Genomic DNA, 16,694 nt, shown 5'->3' with positions numbered 1-16,694 from the left:
AACTGTGGCAGATGTTGCGACTGAATAGGCGTGAGAATAAACCCACAATCACCATAATGAGAGCGGCGTCAGTCTAAAAAACAAAACAATTTAACTGCCTCCAATTTCAGCCTAAATCACAATGCTTAAAAAGAGATAGATCTGAGGCTCTACAGAGTGGGAGAAACAGGCCTTGATACGCATCTATGTGTTCAAAGTTCCCTTGAGCCTGTGCAGTGATAGGCCATCTCTTTCAAAACAAACAGCAGAGAGAGAGGGGATGTGTGGGGCTGACTGTAATTAAAGAGCAGGACTGTAATCTGCTCCGACCTCTTTGATACTCTGTCTCCCTCTGCTGCCCTGGCCGGCACGGCTTCAAACGGCCCAGCCCAGCCCCAGCTATGGCCCCCCTGCCACCCCGTCCCTCCCCTCCCCTCCGGGGTCACTGCCCACACCGTCACCCAGGGCCCAGGCCACTGGGGATCAAAGCCTGTATGTCTCAGGGATCTGTATTAACATGGAATACCACGGCAGAGTGTTGCTCGGCCCTATAAATATCCCTCATCTCCTCTTTAAAGAGGGGGAACACAGCGGAGTGGAGGAGCGACATGAAGCAGTGCCCGCCAAGTGTTTATCTTGGACACATTTCTATCTCAGCGGCCAACAAAACAATTCCACTTAACTGTAAGTGGCCCCTAAAGAGAGTCTATTCCTGGTCCTTAAAGGGTCTGCGATTGCTTCCATATGCTAGGACAGCATGGGGACGAGCAGGATGGGCTCAGACCTACGTCCATTTGGCTGGTAACTCGGCTCTGTCCATCCACAGCTGTGATATTACATCCTAACATCTGGGTTATTGCCCACTATGCCTGGGAATTATCAGCGTCACGAATCTTCGGCATCTCACACTGGCAACGTGCCTCAAACAGCAGAGCCCCCGCTCTCCCACACAGTCCCCTCCAGACAGAAACACTATCACACAACGCACAGAGACAGAGTTTTACTGTGGCATTTTCTATTCACTGTCTCTGTGGTAGTTGTACTGAGAGTGAACAGGAGTGAGGAGTAGCACTGGGAGATGCAGAATGACTAAGAGCTTAGTGCTCAGTCCCAGACACCAGGATAGGTGTTAAATGGAACAGGATTTTATATTGTATTTATCAAAAATATTAATTCAATCGTGTCACAAAATMAACATAGTCATACTGCTACAGACAAATCTTGGCACTGCCGTCTGCCTCTGCAGAAGTCTACATTTGTACCATAATTTGAGCAGAGGAACATCGGGAGAGTCGGATCACACATTTTTGTCTCTTTGTCTGCTCATTTGTCCATCTGCAGAGCATACAATGTGTATATGAAATGTGTTTTATTTCTTATCTATTTAACATCAAATGGAGATTGTCTACTGGCCTATCAGGAGATAAAACTGTGGCAGACGTAGCGAGTGAATAGGTGTGAGAATAAACCCACAATCACCGTAATGAGAGAAGCGTCAGTCTAAAAAACAAAACACTTTAACTGCCTCCAATTTCAGCCTAAATCGCAATGCTTCAAAAGAGATAGAGCTGTATATTAAATCCCAAAGAGGCTCTACTCCTAAATGTGCTTATTTAACATGTAAATATGAAGTTAAAATGTTTAGATCATTCTAATGTTTGGTTTAGTCTGACATTGTTCACACAATACAATTCCAAAAACAAAACTTGTCGTTGGCAATGTGACAAGGAAGTTAACCCCATTAACTAAGAAATACATTATTTCACACAATAAAGATTGAAAACGCATGCACAAAAACAAAAATCCTAGGACTTGACTTCATTCTTTGTCATGATCATCCTTTATAATGCAGTGATATACTGCCCCCTGCTGCTGGAAATTAGGCACAATATCAGCCATATTTGGATTTCTCATCTGACGAGTAATGAGGAGTATACTGTTAGTATAACTAGTATTGTGAATATCTATTCTAGCAATAGACACATTGCCAGATATTGGCATTGAACACTTTCTAGAATTACAATTACACAACAAAAATATGCAAGTAGAAAGTAGAAAATTCAATGTCCTACCCTAAATCTTCTTATATTTTTCTGGTGCCGTTTCTGTAATGGATATAAACATTTATGGACGAACTTGAAAATATCGAGATTGAAAATCTGAGATGCAACATTATTTAGAGACTCCAATCAAATGAGGCTTACTGGTCTTTTGATCGTAGAACCTCTGAAAGTTAGGCATGTGTCAATGACGATGACGCCCATGTCATCCTCCAGACTGCTGGGGTCCTCCAGACTTAGCACCATCTCACTGGTCCTGGACAGAGAGAGATACAGACACATACAATCATTTACCAGATTGAGCCTACACAAGAAGTTCTGCAGTTTACTAGATGATATACAGGCTGAGTGATTAGTAGTGTGTGTATTACTCACTTGTCTAATTCAAGGTTTTTTATCACAATTGTGCTGGAACCCATGAATTCATCAGTGGTACGGTCCTTATCATAGACCTACAGCAATTAGAAACACCATACTCAGTATAAAATATGGTTTTTGTATGTCAATCAGGCTTTGGCACAATTAACTCTTATTGTATGCCAGTTGTGTATCCTATGCAGGCCATAGCTATGACACTTTTAAGACAATATAAGTACATTGTCGTGCATGTGTAGGTGTTACTTAGACAACGTAAGTCAAAACAACAGATTAATGGGATACTCACCCTCACGTCGACAACCTGCTCCCAATCCTGCAGGGGGAAAGAGAAGGACTCACTCCATTTTGGATTCAGGTTCTTATACACAACTTTGCTTTTGTAAAACGTCTTTCCTTCCAGTTTGAACTTGACATAAGGATCACTTGTACCTAGAGAAAATTAAGGAAAATGGAATGTTCAGATAATAGCAGATAAAAACCATTATAAGATAACAACATTATCAACAAAATCAATCATGACACAAAATCATACTTGCTAAGGGGTGTGTATCATAATTTACAAAAATGGCATAAAAAAAATATATCACATATATTTTTTTATATATATGACAAGACAGATCCGCACCCTCCCCCCAGCTAGATAAATCAAAGAGCGGTTGTGTGAGAAACTGAGATATGCAGGGAGGAGGTGCACCCCACATTTATTTCAGAAAACAGAGGGATGTAGCTGTTTAATTGTGAAAGAGTAGAAACTCTCGCCAGCATGAGAGAACCAGCAAATAAAGTCCAGAAACCAGGAGCAACCGGTGTTAATCTCCCAAGCCTGTTAAGAAAGTCTGCCTGGTGGTGGGGTGGGGGGGACGGGGTGTCTTTGTTTCAGCCATTGCATGCAGATTGGCTGAAAAATGAAAGCCAGTCCCATGCCTTCATTTGTATGGAGGAATAAAGGGGTGCTTGAGAGAGCCTGCAGGGAGGCTTGAATCACATGACAAAGCCCTGCGGGGATGGGCTGTCAGGCCTGTCAGCTCCCCACTCCAAATGAACATCTCCCAAAGGCAGGCAGGACCCACAGCAGCTCCACCCTGCCAGTCTGTGACAGGGAAACCTCCAGGCAACTTGACAGGAGGAGAATGTGGCAGCCAGTGAGAAGAAAAGCTCTGGCATGACTGAGAACGGTGACGATGGAAATTAACAGTGAAAAAAAGGGAGAACAAAAACATGTAAGTGGGGGCTGGTGGCAAGGGTCCTTTTAGAATATGTAATGACAGTGGATGGTGTTGGTGGGTCTCTGGCACCATGTTGATTGTTGGGAAAACGGTGGAGAGGCAGCGGGCGTGTGGGGATTGCATCATCATCATGGTGACATCCTGTCAGGAAAAGTAAGGTCTCAACTAGCAGGGAGCTGTAGCTCGAGACAACAAGGCCAGGGAAGCCATGGCCACAGTTACACAGGAAACCTCAGCACAAGCGGAGGGCTACATCATTCTATCCTCCTGATTCCTGCTTACAAGAAAAAACTAAAGCAGCAAGGACCAGTGCCTCGCTTAATACGGAAGTGGTCAGATAATGCAGATGCTAAGCTACAGGACTGTTTTGCTAGCAGAGACTGGAATATGTTCCAGGACTCATCCGATGGCATTCAGGAGTATGCCACATCAGTTACTGGCTTCAATAATAAGTGTATCGATGACGTTATCCCCACAGTAACCGTACGTACATACCCCAACCAGAAGCCATGGACTACAGGCAACATCTGCACTGAGCTAAAGGGTAGAGCTGCCGCTTTCAAGGAGTGGGACTCTAACCTGGACACTTATAAGAAATCCCGCAATGCCTTCAAACGAACCATCAAACAGGCAAAGCTTAAATACAGGACTAAGATTGAATCCTACTACACCGGCTCCGATGCTCGCGAGGCCCAGCCGCGAGCTGTCCAGTGACAAGCCTACCAAACAAGCTAAATTACTTCTATGCGTGCTTCGAGGCAAGCAACACTGAAGCATGCATGAGAGCACCAGCTGTTCCAGATGACTGTGTGACCATGCTAGCCGTAGTCAATGTGATTAAGACCTTGAAACAGGTTAACATTCACAAGGCTGAAGGGCCAGACGGATTACCAGGACATGTACTCCAAGCATGCGCTGACCCACTGGCAAGTGTCTTCAATGACATTTTCAACCTGTCCCTGGCCGAGTCTGTAATACCTAAATGTTTCAAGCAGCCCACCATAGTCCCTGTGCCCAAGAAACTGCCTAAATGACTACCGACCCATAGCACTCACGTCTGTAGCCATGAAGTGCTTTGAAAGGCTGGTCATGGCTCACATCAACACCATCATCCCACTACAATTTGCATACCYCCCCAACAGATCCACAGAAGAAGGAGAATGATGGAGTGCTGCATCAGATGACCTAGCCTCCACAATCACCCGACCTCAACCCAATTGAGATGGTTTGGAATGAGTTGGACCGCAGAGTGAAGGAAAAGCAGCCAACAAGTGCTCAGCATATGTGGGAACTCTTTCAATACTGTTGGAAAAGCATTCCTCATGAAGCTGGTTGAGAGAATGCCAAGAGTGTGCAAAGCTGTCATCAAGGCAAAGGGTGGCTACTTTGAAGAATCTAAAATACAAAATATATTTTGATTTGTTTAACACTTTTCTGGTTACAACATGATTCCATATGTGCAATTTCATATTGTGATGTCTTCACTATTATTCTACAATGTAGATAATAATAAAACGTTAAGACACACCTTTGACTGATTAGGTGTGTCCAAAATGTTGACTGGTACTGTACATATTACCTCAACTACCTCGACGAAACTGTACTCCCGCACATTGACTCCGTACCGGTACCGCCTGTATATAGTCTCGTTATTGTTATTTTATTGTTGCTCTTTAATTTTTTACTTTAGTTTATTTAGTAAATATTTTTCTAAACTCTTATTATTCTTAAAACTGCATTGTTGATTAAGGGCTTGTAAGTAAGCATTTCACAGTAAGGTCTACAGTAACACCTGTTGTATTGGGGCAGCAGGTAGCCTAGCGGTTAGAGTGTTGGACTAGTAACCAAAAGGTTGCAAGATCAAATTCCTGAGCTGACAAGGTAAAACTCTGTCATTCTGCCCCTGAGGGGCTGTTAACCCACTGTTCGTTCCTGTGCTGTTGTTGAAAATAAGAAATTGTTCTTAACTGACTGGCCTAGTTTAAAAAATAAAATTGATGTGTTTGACAAATAACATTTGATTTGAAACYGAGAAAATAAAAAGCCTACATATCGCAGCGATGGTCAGTCAGGCGATGAGGTGAAACTTAAGATTGGAGATCTAAACTGTTCATAAAATCAAACAAACAAAATGTTGCAGTGATGTTTGGTTTTCAATAGCAGAGGAGAAATGAATGAAGGCCACAAGTTACTTTCAAACAGCAATTCAGTCTATTGACACTTGAGGTTGCTGCTTCCCCAAACAAAACCCCTTTGCATCCCTACAAGTCCACAATGACAATTGACAGATGACTGAGGAAATAAAAAAAATGGAGGTATGCATTTGAGTTATATTTTGGAGGTGAGATTAGATCATTCATATTCAGAAAATGTTATGTCTAACAATCAATCCTTTTTTGGATCCAGACCCCAAACAGTCAGTTTGTATTCCACAGTCGTTGAGTATAATTCAGGGATGGGCAACTTTGATGGATCCGGCCCTAGTCTTTTGGGGGCACTAAAGGCCGCTACACACTTCACGCAAACAGAGCGACGGAGCGTCGTATATGTTCCGTTCCACAATTTGAGCCAAACAAAAGTATTTAGAACTACGTGTGAAAACTACGCTCTGTCGTGTAGGTGTGTAGGGCCATTAAGCGAGATTTGGTTGGGGGGCTCCCCCACCTTGCGGGCAAAACATTTTACTGGCCCCTGTCTTGGCGGCAGAGAGAAAAGTTGGTTTTAAAGTTAATTACCTGCAATTTTACAAATTTTTGCCATGGGGCAGAGAGAATTGAGCAATTGTATAACACATTTCATGCAATTCCACAAATTTTGCCATGGGACAGATATTTATTTAGCCAGTTAATTTCCTGCAATTCAATCCATTTTGCCATGGGGTGCAGAGAAATGTTTGCAGTTTTAAAGTACATTTCCTGCAATTCTACACATTTTGCCATGACTTATGCCATGTTAATGTGATATCTGAGTGAGAGTGACTAACAAAATCAATGGAGGCCCCTTGGAGGTCAGGGCCCCTGGGCACGTGCCATGCATGAACGGTCGGGAATCGGACATAATTACTATAAGTTTAGATAGCTGACTAGACTAATTTACAAGTCTAAAAATTGTTAGCTGACATGGCTAATTGAGTGACTGTCAGTGACTGATAAAACAAGAGAAAAACTGCTGATGCACAACCAAGTTTCTAAATTGCACCTTGTGTATTCTACTATTCTAACTCTCAAAAGTACATTGAGACCCTGACTGAGTTCCAAAAACAGTTGCCCATCCCTGATCTAATCTGTGTAGAATATGACAGAATGCTATATAATGACATTCCAACAAGTCAACATCTACTGTCCTATACAGACTGAACTCATAAGTATGACAAAGTAAACAAACATTTCAAACTATAATGATGTAAGATCAGGGATTTCCTTTCACGGGTTCAGAACACACAAAAAGTGCAGAACTTCTTAGGATGTATTTTAGGGAATCTCCAGCAGGTGGCAGTTTGTCATTTGTGGTAGGGAAATAGTTTGCAGGCAGCTGCAAAACATTGCATGCACTCTCCAACTGACTTAACAACTTGGCCTCTAAAATTTGCATTGGTTATTAAAACCACACCACATAATTTGTTTCTCCACACATGTTTGCTTACATAGAAACCGCCACAGTGCTTCGCAATCTATTCAGCACACCACTAGGAATACTGTGGTGGAGCTTGGCTGGCAAAATAAACTTCTGCATTATATGAAGATGATCCATCTTTTCCAAAGTGACAGAAACATATCTAAGATACCAGACCCATGTAACCTCTAGTGTAACTACTAATATGTAGTGGAGCAGTGTGTGCTTCCATAAGGAAAGGCTCCCAGGTGTGTTTTGGCGACAGAGACCAAATCTGGTCTGACTGCATGCATTTCTGGTGTCTCCCTGCTCTTCACCGACAACATTTAACAGGGACCTTCACTTGTAAACAGTAGCATTGATCAAAAGCATTGTCATTAGGCCTACACATACTGTAGACCACAACATTTCCCTCTGTGTGACTTCTGTGTGTATGAGACACACCCTGAAAGTCAGGGCGGGATTAGTGTTGAGTGAAAGTGGAACACAGTTTCTATTGGAAATTAGCATAGTAAAGCAAACTATTTGAGGGACAGTTTCACCAAATATACACTACCGTTCAAAAGTTAGGGGTCACTTCGAATTTTCTTTTTTTTTTTAAAGAGAAGCACATTTTTGGTCCATTAAAATAACATAAAATTGATCAGAAATAAAGTGTAGACATTATTAATGTTGTAAATGAATATTGTAGCTGGAAACGACTGATTTCTAATGGAATATCTACATAGGCGTACAGAGGCCCATTGATTAAAAAAAACGTTTGCAATTTTGTTAGCACAGCTGAAAACTGTTGTGCTTGATTAAAGAAGCAATAAAACTGGCCTTTTTAAACTAGTTGAGTATCTGGAGCATCAGCATTTGTGGGTTCGATTACAGGCTCAAAATGGCCAGAAGCAAAGACTTTCTTCTGAAACTCATCAGTCTATTCTTGTTATGAGAAATTAAGGGTATTCCATGCGTGAAATTGCCAAGAAACTGAAGATCTCGTACAATGCTGTGTACAACTCCCTTCACAGAACAGCGCAAACTGGCTCTAACCAGAATAGAAAGAGGAGTGGGAGACCCCGGTGCACAACTGAGCAAGAGGACAAGTACATTAGAGTGTCTAGTTTGAGAAACAGATGGCTCACAAGTCCTCTGTATGCCTATGTGTCACGCCCTGACCGTAGATTGCTTTGTATGTTTCTATTTTTAGTTTGGTCAGGGTGTGATGTGGGTGGGTATTCTATGTTGTAGGTCTAGGTTTTCTGTTTCTATGTGTTTGGCCTGGTATGGTTCTCAATCAGAGGCAGCTGTCTATTGTTGTCTCTGATTGAGAGCCATACTTAGGTAGCCTGTTTTCCCACTTGTGTTTGTGGGTGGTTATTTTCTGGTTAGTGTTTGTTGCTCCTGTCAGAACTGTTCGTTGGTCGTTTTGGTTTGTGTATTCATCTTGATTAAAAGTTATGGATACGTACCACGCTGCACTTTGGTTCTCCTCTCCTTCTCCCGACGACAATCGTTACACTATGTAGATATTCCATAAGAAAATCTGTCATTTCCAGCTATAATATTCATTTACAACATTAACAATGTCTACACTGTATTTCAGATCAATCTGATGTTCTTTTAAATGGTCAAAAATATGCTTTTCTATCAAAAACAAGGACATTTCTAAGTGACCCCAAACRTTTGAACGGTAGTGTATAATCTCAATTGCWCTGCTTCAGTTTGTCTAAAACAGTGAAAACATACTGTTTAGGGAAGCTAATGTGAATGAACATATGTCTTTACGCAGGTGAAAATAACGATGAACAAGAACAGCATGCAGTAATCACTGTCAAAAATACATTCGACACAGGTAGGTGCCCTTTGTACAGTATGTGCTTCCACAATAGTTTTTTAAGATCAGCAAAGTAAATATGATTAACTGCTTTGTCATCATCTGACTCAGCATAATATCCTCCTCCTCAAATTGTAAGTATGTACAGTTGAAGTCGGAAGTTTACATACACTTATGTTGGAGTCATTAAAACTTGTTTTTCAACGACTCCACAAATGTCTTGTTAACAAACTGTAGTTTTTGCAAGTTGGTTAGGACATCTACTTTGTGCATGACACAAGTCATTTTTCCAACCATTGTTTAGACAGATTATTTRACTGTATCACAATTCCAGTCGATCAGAAGTTTACATACCGTACACTAAATTGACTGTGCCTTTAAACAGCTCGGAAAATTKCAGAAAATGATGTCATGGCTGTAGAAGCTTCTGATAGGCTAATTGCAATCATTTGAGTCAATTGGAGGTGTACCTGTGGATATATTTCAAGGCCTACCTTTAAACCCAGTGCCTCTTTGCTTGACATCATGGGAAAATCAAAAGAAATCAGCCAAAACCCCKAAAAATTGTAAACCTCCACAAAGTCTGGTTCATCATTGGGAGCAATTTCCAAATGCCTGAAGGTGCCACGTTCATCTGTACAAATAATAGTACGCAAGTATAAACACCAGGGGACCACGCAGCCATCATACCGCTCAGGAAGGAGACGCGTTCTGTCTCCTAGAGATGAGCGTACTTTAGTATGACAAGTGCAAATCAATCCCAGAACAACAGCAAAGGACCTTGTGAAGATGCTGGAGGAAACAGGTACAAAAGTATCTATATCCACAGTAAAACGAGTCCTATATCGACATAATCTGAAAGGCCGCTCAGCAAGGAAGAAGCCACTGCTGCAAAACCGCCATAAAKAAGCCAGACTACAGTTTGCAACTGCACATGGGAACAAAGATCATACTTTTTGGAGAAATGTCCTCTGGTCTGATGAAACAAAAATGGCCATAATGGCCATAAAGACCATCGTTATGTTTGGAGGAAAAAGGGGGAGTCTTGCAAGCCGAAGAACACCATCTCAACCGTGAAGCACGGGGGTTGTAGCATCATGTTGAGGGGGTGCCTTGCTGCAGGAGTGACTGGTGTACTTCACAAAATAGATGGCATCATGAGGATGGAAAATGTTGTGGCTATATCGAAGCAACATCTCAAGACATCCGTCAGGAAGTTAGAGCTTGGTCGCAAATGGGTCTTCCAAATGGACAATGACCCCAAGTATACTTCCAAAGTTGTGGCAAAATGGCTTAAGGACAACAAAGTCAAGGTATTGGAGTGGCCATCACAAAGCCCTGACCTCAATCCTATAGAAAATTTGTGGGCTGAACTGAAAAAGCTTTGCGAGCAAGGAGGCCTACAAACCTGACTCAGTTACAGCAACTCTGTCAGGAGGAATGGGCCAAAATTCACCCAACTTATTGTGGGAAGCTTGTGGAAGGCTAAACGAAACGTTTGACCCAAGTTAAACAATTTAAAGGCAACGCTACCAAATACTAGTTGATCGTGTGTAAACTTCTGACCTACTGGGAATGTGATGAAAGAAATAAAAGCTGAAATAAATTATTCTCTCTTCTATTATTCTTAAAACAAATTGGTGATCCTAACTGACCTAAGACAGAAAATGTTTACTAGGATTAAATGTCAGGGATTGTGAAAAACGGAGTTTAAATGTATTTGGCTAAGGTGTATGTAAACTTCTGACTTGAACTGTATATATCAATATACCCAGCATGCCTCAGAGATTACATTCATCCATATGTAGACCTCCAGAAGTTCCAGTTACTTTCCTTCCACTTACCGTTGCGGTCTCTGATGACCAGGTTCCTGCCCTCCTTCAGGTTGACAGTGAGGAGGTACTTCTGAATAGGACCAGGTAGGCTTCCTGCTGCCATAGCCTGTCAATGAAAGGAATCACATTAATATGATGCTCTATAGTCTACAGCCTTAGTGTTGTCCATTATCATTAACAAGGTCTGGATGTCCAAGTCCAGTACTCACATTGTTGCCGGCTTGATCCTGCAAGGGCTGGGCATAGAAGTCATTGTGCTCGTTGGGTAACTACGGGAGAAAGCATATCAAAAAGACAAGCAAGAAAGCATATCAAAAAGACATCTACAAAGTATGGAACAAAGTTACGTGTTATAATGTTCGGTCGTCATTCTTGACCAATGTTGAACTTACTATAATTGTGACTGCAACTAGTTAGATCAGCAAGTTTCCGGCCATGCATAGCAAACATCAATTAGACAGATCCACAGATAACACCTTGGAAGTGACTTCAGGTCTACACAAAAGCTTTGAAAAAATGTTTGCTTCTATTTGACATCATATCGGGCTCCCAAGCGGCACAGCGGTCTAAGGCACTGCATCTCAGTGCTAGAGGTGTTACTACAGTCCCTGGTTCGAATCCAGGCTGTATCACATCCAACCGTGATTGGGAGTCCCATAGTGCGGCACACAATTTTGCCCAGCGTCGTCCGGGTTTGTCCTGGGTAGGCCGTCATTGTAAATAAGAATTTGTTCTTAACTGACTTGCCTAGTTAAATAAAGGTTACATTTCTGACAAAGAACCACTGAAGCATTATCTTAAGCACAATCCATGACTTTAAGCAATTCTATTGTAATGGATCTAGAGACTGATCATAGAAAACCTTGAGGCAGAGAGCAGGCATAACAGCTCAAGAGTGTGAAGAACCAGTCCACATCATTTGAATGTGAAAAGAGAGCTTGCAAATGTTCATGCTAATGAGACCACAGTGAAAATACACTACGTCAAACATACTGTCTTATGGTCACTAAAGTTTACTGTGACATAGATACATTTATTTTATATCTAAACGTGTGTGAAAACTGTCTTTTAGCCCGTATTTTGACTTTACACTGTATGCACTAGGCCTATAACTATATCTGTGGAGGGTATGATAAAGTTCAATATTAGTGTGTCATCTGACCTCAATGCCTTCCTGAAGCTCCCTGCAGAAGATGTCTCTGATGTCTGTGGATACGGGGGGCTCTGGCATATCCAGGTCCTCAGAGTCAGTGGGCCAGAACGTGTAGGGTTCTTTCTCTAATGGGGTTCCACACGCAGAACCGTCCACACTGTCAGCAGGGGTGCACATCCTGTCCGGGGTGCCCATCCTGTCCGCCCTGTTCACTGGCAGAGACCATCTATCTGGAGGGATGTTCAATCTGTCCTGTGGATTTGGAGGAACAGACCATTTCACTTCTGCTGGTTGTTTCCCTCCCTCCCTGGAAGCAGACAGTCTCTCTGTAACTAGGTTTGTTTGGTCAGAGACAGAAGAAGCAAATCTTTCAGCAGATGTACTCACTCGGTCCCTAGCGGCCACTCTGTCTTCAGAGATGAGCAATCTTTCTGTAGAAACATTAATTTCCTCCACTGATGAAGTCAATCTTGTTGTGCACACATGTATATTTGGAGCATTTGATCTCGGGGTAGGTATGGGTGGGTTCCCTCTGTCCGCTGGTGTTTTTACTCTTTCTGCTGAAGTAGAAGAAGCAGAAGAAGTTGATCTCTCTGCAGGTGTGTTCCATTTGTCTGATGGCATGTGGATTCTGCCCATAAAGGTTGCCATGTCCTCCTCTTCTGATTCATCATAGAGAGTTTGTGTCTCCACAGGTGCACTCATTCTAGAAACAGACACATTCATGTTATCTTTGAAAGCCAAATCATACACAGTCTTTCTACCTGAGGGGCCTGCATCAGTTGCAGTCAGCCTGTCCATGAATAGAGGGACTGAGATWAAAGAGGCGTTATCACTTGAACCTGAGGAGCTGCCAAATAAGATGGCGTCCGAGGCTGTGGAGAATGCACTTTCTACTGCAGAGGATTCAGCTTCCTGAACAAACCTCAGGTCCGGCACTGACATACTGCGTCTATAATGCAGGGGCTTGGGCTTTTTCTTCTCCAGCTTCCCCGGGGTTGTCTTCTTCTTTATGTTGTTAAACTGGGTCTTGGTCTTCTCACGCAGGTTCTCCCAGACAGTTTTCTTCTTGGGGCCCATGCTGAGTGATGCAYAAGACAGGCTACACCCTTTCACACAGAGACTGCAAAGACAAGATAAAATTACAGCATTATTGGTTCATCCTTGACAGTATATTGACCCACCCGTTGGTCAATCTAAGTAATATAATAACAAAAATCGCCATCAAAATCCATCAGTTTAAGCTAGAGATATTTTTTGTATGGACTGTCTCTCAATCCGCCGCATCCGCCTGTCAGCCTTCCGCATCTGTGGTGGAAGATGGCTGAGCTACAGCGATGTTTGTCAGACCATGAGACATCCGGAAACTCCGTTTTCTCACGAAAACATATGTATTGTCCGAATGGTCTGGGCTACACTGTGAAAAGGGGAGACTCTCACTCTCACGATGGTGTTCTCCGTTTTGCTTTACGCCCCCCACAAGTGTCACGGGAGTCGTCTGAAGGTAACCCATACAAATTAATGGAAGTATGGAGATAGTTTGTGCCAACAAAAATAAGGGGTTAAATATGTGTAAATATATATATATTTCCTGGGCTTTATTATATGTCCTAGATATAGGACAGACACTTCAAAACATTATTCCTTGTGATTAATTTTCTAACTGTCTTTTTTGACATTTATGAATGTGTTATTGAATGTGTTTCTATGGTCTATAGTTGTAAAGACCAAATGCTATATTTTATCAAATAATTTTGAAATATATATATTTTTAACCTAAAGGGGTCCTAAAATGCAAAATCAAATAGAATCATGGTATGACCATCTTAAGACAATTCCATATGTTAGCTTAGTGTGTACGCACATTTCTGGGTTCTCATCAAAGAAGTGCCGTTCATAGCGTATCCTATAGAGATTGTTAAAGGCCCAGTGCAGTCAAAATTCATTTTTTTGTATCCTATTGTACAACTGTTCATGAAACAACACTGTAAAAGTGTGAAACAATTTCATCAGTTTCTTTTCCTGATAGTTGCTGGTTGAAAATACAATCTACACAGGACCTTCTAATCAGCAGGTTTTGCATGGGTGGACTTTCGGCTTGCCTGGTGACATCACCAGGCGGTAAATAAGTTAATAGACCAATAACAAAGCGAGTTCCAAACCTCTCTGCCAATAACAGCTAGTTTTCAGGTTTCCCCTCCCCACTCAGATCACTCCTAGCAAAATTCTGGCTTGATAAATACTTTTTTGCTTTTGTTTCTTTTTACAATTTTAATGTTAAAATGTACAGGAATGTACTTGTTACTCAGAAATAATTTGATATTTATATAAAACCGGCTGCATTGGGCCTTTAACAAATTATCATCATATTACATAATTAAATATGAAAAAACATCCACATACCTGTTTAGACAGTACACCGCTGCTTCACGACCTTACAGAAAGGAAATATAAATATGTTCCAAGTATGTTGTTTGAATCTTCCAGAGAGCTAGTGAGTTGACAGTCATCAGACAACAGTATGGTGAAAATGAGGAAGTCACTTGTGAAGGAACTTATAAATACATGCTCTTGCTTCAAGACAGGTTTGACGATTGGTGGAGAGAAACAACAACGCCAAACAGGCCACACCAGTTCCACCCTTTTAATGTTCATGGCCCAACCAGGTGAGTTTCATCACAAGGTAATGCTTCCTGTCCACCAACAGCAGGTTTAAGTGGTGAACTAGCTTGTATGTCTTTACTTACCCCATTCATAGATGCAAACTACCTTTAGCGCATATTGATGAAGGTATCTTCTTACCGGGGAATTTTTGTTAAGAGCTCCGACAGTCGGTCTGAACACACATTGTGTGTTCCTGTGGTACGGTTTTGGAAACATAAGGAATGTATCTTTCATACCAGGGAGGCATCGTTTTCAAAAAACAAAAGGTTAAGTTATTACACATCTTTATAGGGTTAGGGTTAGCGTACAATATTCCCTGCCATTTTGGGTGCTACGTCACTCACCTGTTTCTGCATATGCAGAAATGTGCATATTCTGCGGCAGAACCTGCCCTAACTTGTTGAAAGCAGCAGGGAATTTTACCCTGGTGCCAACATTGCCTTTGTTATTTCCTTACTTACAATAACTTTGTACACGTTTGTGTTCATGCAACAAAGTAGACTAAATTAGCTGCACTAGCAAGTGAAAGGTAAACGAAGAAGAAAAAAATACAACAAAATATAGCTAGCTATCTCTGCTGCTTCTCCCAAAAAATTTAAGAAATGTATTTGTTCAAAACTGTTCAACTATTGTGTGTGTACCTTATCATAATGCATATTGTGTTATGTCGTTTTTTACTTTAACACACCGACTTGGTATTTTTGCTAGCCAATTGATTTGCACGTGGCGGCCTCATGTCCAGCAATTTGTATATATATAGAGATTTGTAATTTGTTGTAACTGCTTACACATGAGTTCTTATTTACCACAAGGTATGATTTCTATAACCTTTAAGGTATGTGCTTATGTACATTCCTCCACTAGTTCTTTAGCCATAATCTGTATGCTAGTGAAGATTGTACTGCTAAAAGCATCCGCATTCTTCCGAGCCAAAACAGTTCAGAATAATTTGTTAGTTTTGGACTTCGGTGAGGGTTCTTTCGGCTGTTCGAGCACACAAAATAGCATTAATCTCTGTTTGTGTCCGGTTATTGAGTAGACTAAATTAGCTGCACTAGCAAGTGAAAGGTAAACGAAGAAGAAAAGAATACAACAAAATATAGCTAGCTATCTCTGCTGCTTCTCCCAAAAAATTTAAGAAATGTATTTGTTCAAAACTGTTCAACTATTGTGTTTCTCTCTTTGAGTTAACTACTCAAAACACTTTATGCACTGCAGTGCTAGCTAGCGGTAGCTTATACTTATAATTATACTAGATTCATTGTCTGATCCTTTGATTGGATGGACAACATGTCAGTTTATGCTGCAAGAGCTCTGATGGGTTGGAGGACGTCCTTCGGAAGTCGTCTCAATTACTGTGTAAGTCTATAGAAGGGAGTGAGAACCATGAGCCTCCTAGGTACTGTATTGAAGTTTATGTACCCAGAGGACAGAAAATAGCTGTCCTTTGGCTACACCATGGAGCTAACCTAGAGAGTGCTGTTGAGCTACTATAGACCTTTATTGCAAAACAGTGTGTTTTAATCTGTTTTTTTGGTGACGTGAATAGATTTAGTATAGTTTCATAAAAAGTTTTTTAATGTTTCACTATTTATTTTTCTTCTTAAATTCACTGACTAGGATGGTCATCTCTTCCTCCTCTGAGGAGCATCCACTAGTGTACAGGAAGTGRATGTTTTGCATTTGTGAAATGATTTTGAAGTGATATGAAAGTAAAGGGCTTTATGTTTCTAGAACCATATTGCAATTGATAATCGAATCACGTTTGATGGCTGCTTTGGCTGCCAGAGCAAGTCTACCTCTGAAAATAACATAATAAAATAACATAATAACATTGTTACAGGCTTTGGTTTTCAATTTCGAGGTTGGTTATATTTGGGTGTGGACTTGCACTGACTGGAGTCATTTTCGTTGGTCAGGATGTGTTGCACCTGGCCCCTCGTTAGTCAGTTGTTAGTTTCACCG

General features: G+C 41.4%; 1 protein-coding gene across 6 annotated transcripts in view; it reads right to left on the bottom strand.

Moving 5' to 3' along the window:
• LOC111962396 (multiple C2 and transmembrane domain-containing protein 2) overlaps positions 1–16,694 on the bottom strand; it is a 264,113-nt gene that overhangs the window by 29,936 nt on the left and 217,483 nt on the right. The window contains exons 1-9 of one of the 6 annotated variants that reach the window (XM_023985461.3): positions 14,469–14,596; positions 12,453–13,188; positions 12,075–12,317; positions 11,122–11,181; positions 10,922–11,018; positions 2,704–2,846; positions 2,415–2,491; positions 2,184–2,295; positions 2,052–2,084 (exon numbers count right to left, since the gene is read on the bottom strand). The exons of 2 other annotated variants lie outside the window; for them this stretch is intronic. In XM_023985461.3, the coding sequence (XP_023841229.1) occupies positions 2,052–2,084; positions 2,184–2,295; positions 2,415–2,491; positions 2,704–2,846; positions 10,922–11,018; positions 11,122–11,181; positions 12,075–12,317; positions 12,453–13,145 (1,458 nt within the window). In that variant the 5' untranslated portion in view covers positions 13,146–13,188; positions 14,469–14,596. Of the gene's footprint in view, positions 1–2,051; positions 2,085–2,183; positions 2,296–2,414; positions 2,492–2,703; positions 2,847–10,921; positions 11,019–11,121; positions 11,182–12,074; positions 13,189–14,468; positions 14,598–16,694 lie in introns of those variants that run through there. 3 more of the 6 variants (XM_023985462.2, XM_023985456.2, XM_023985460.2) reach the window with 3 other exon arrangements.

The sequence above is a fragment of the Salvelinus sp. IW2-2015 genome, linkage group LG4q.1:29 (assembly GCF_002910315.2).
Source record: "Salvelinus sp. IW2-2015 linkage group LG4q.1:29, ASM291031v2, whole genome shotgun sequence".
NCBI classification, from domain to species: Eukaryota; Metazoa; Chordata; class Actinopteri; order Salmoniformes; family Salmonidae; genus Salvelinus; species Salvelinus sp. IW2-2015.
This window is presented reverse-complemented; position numbering and strand designations above follow the sequence as displayed.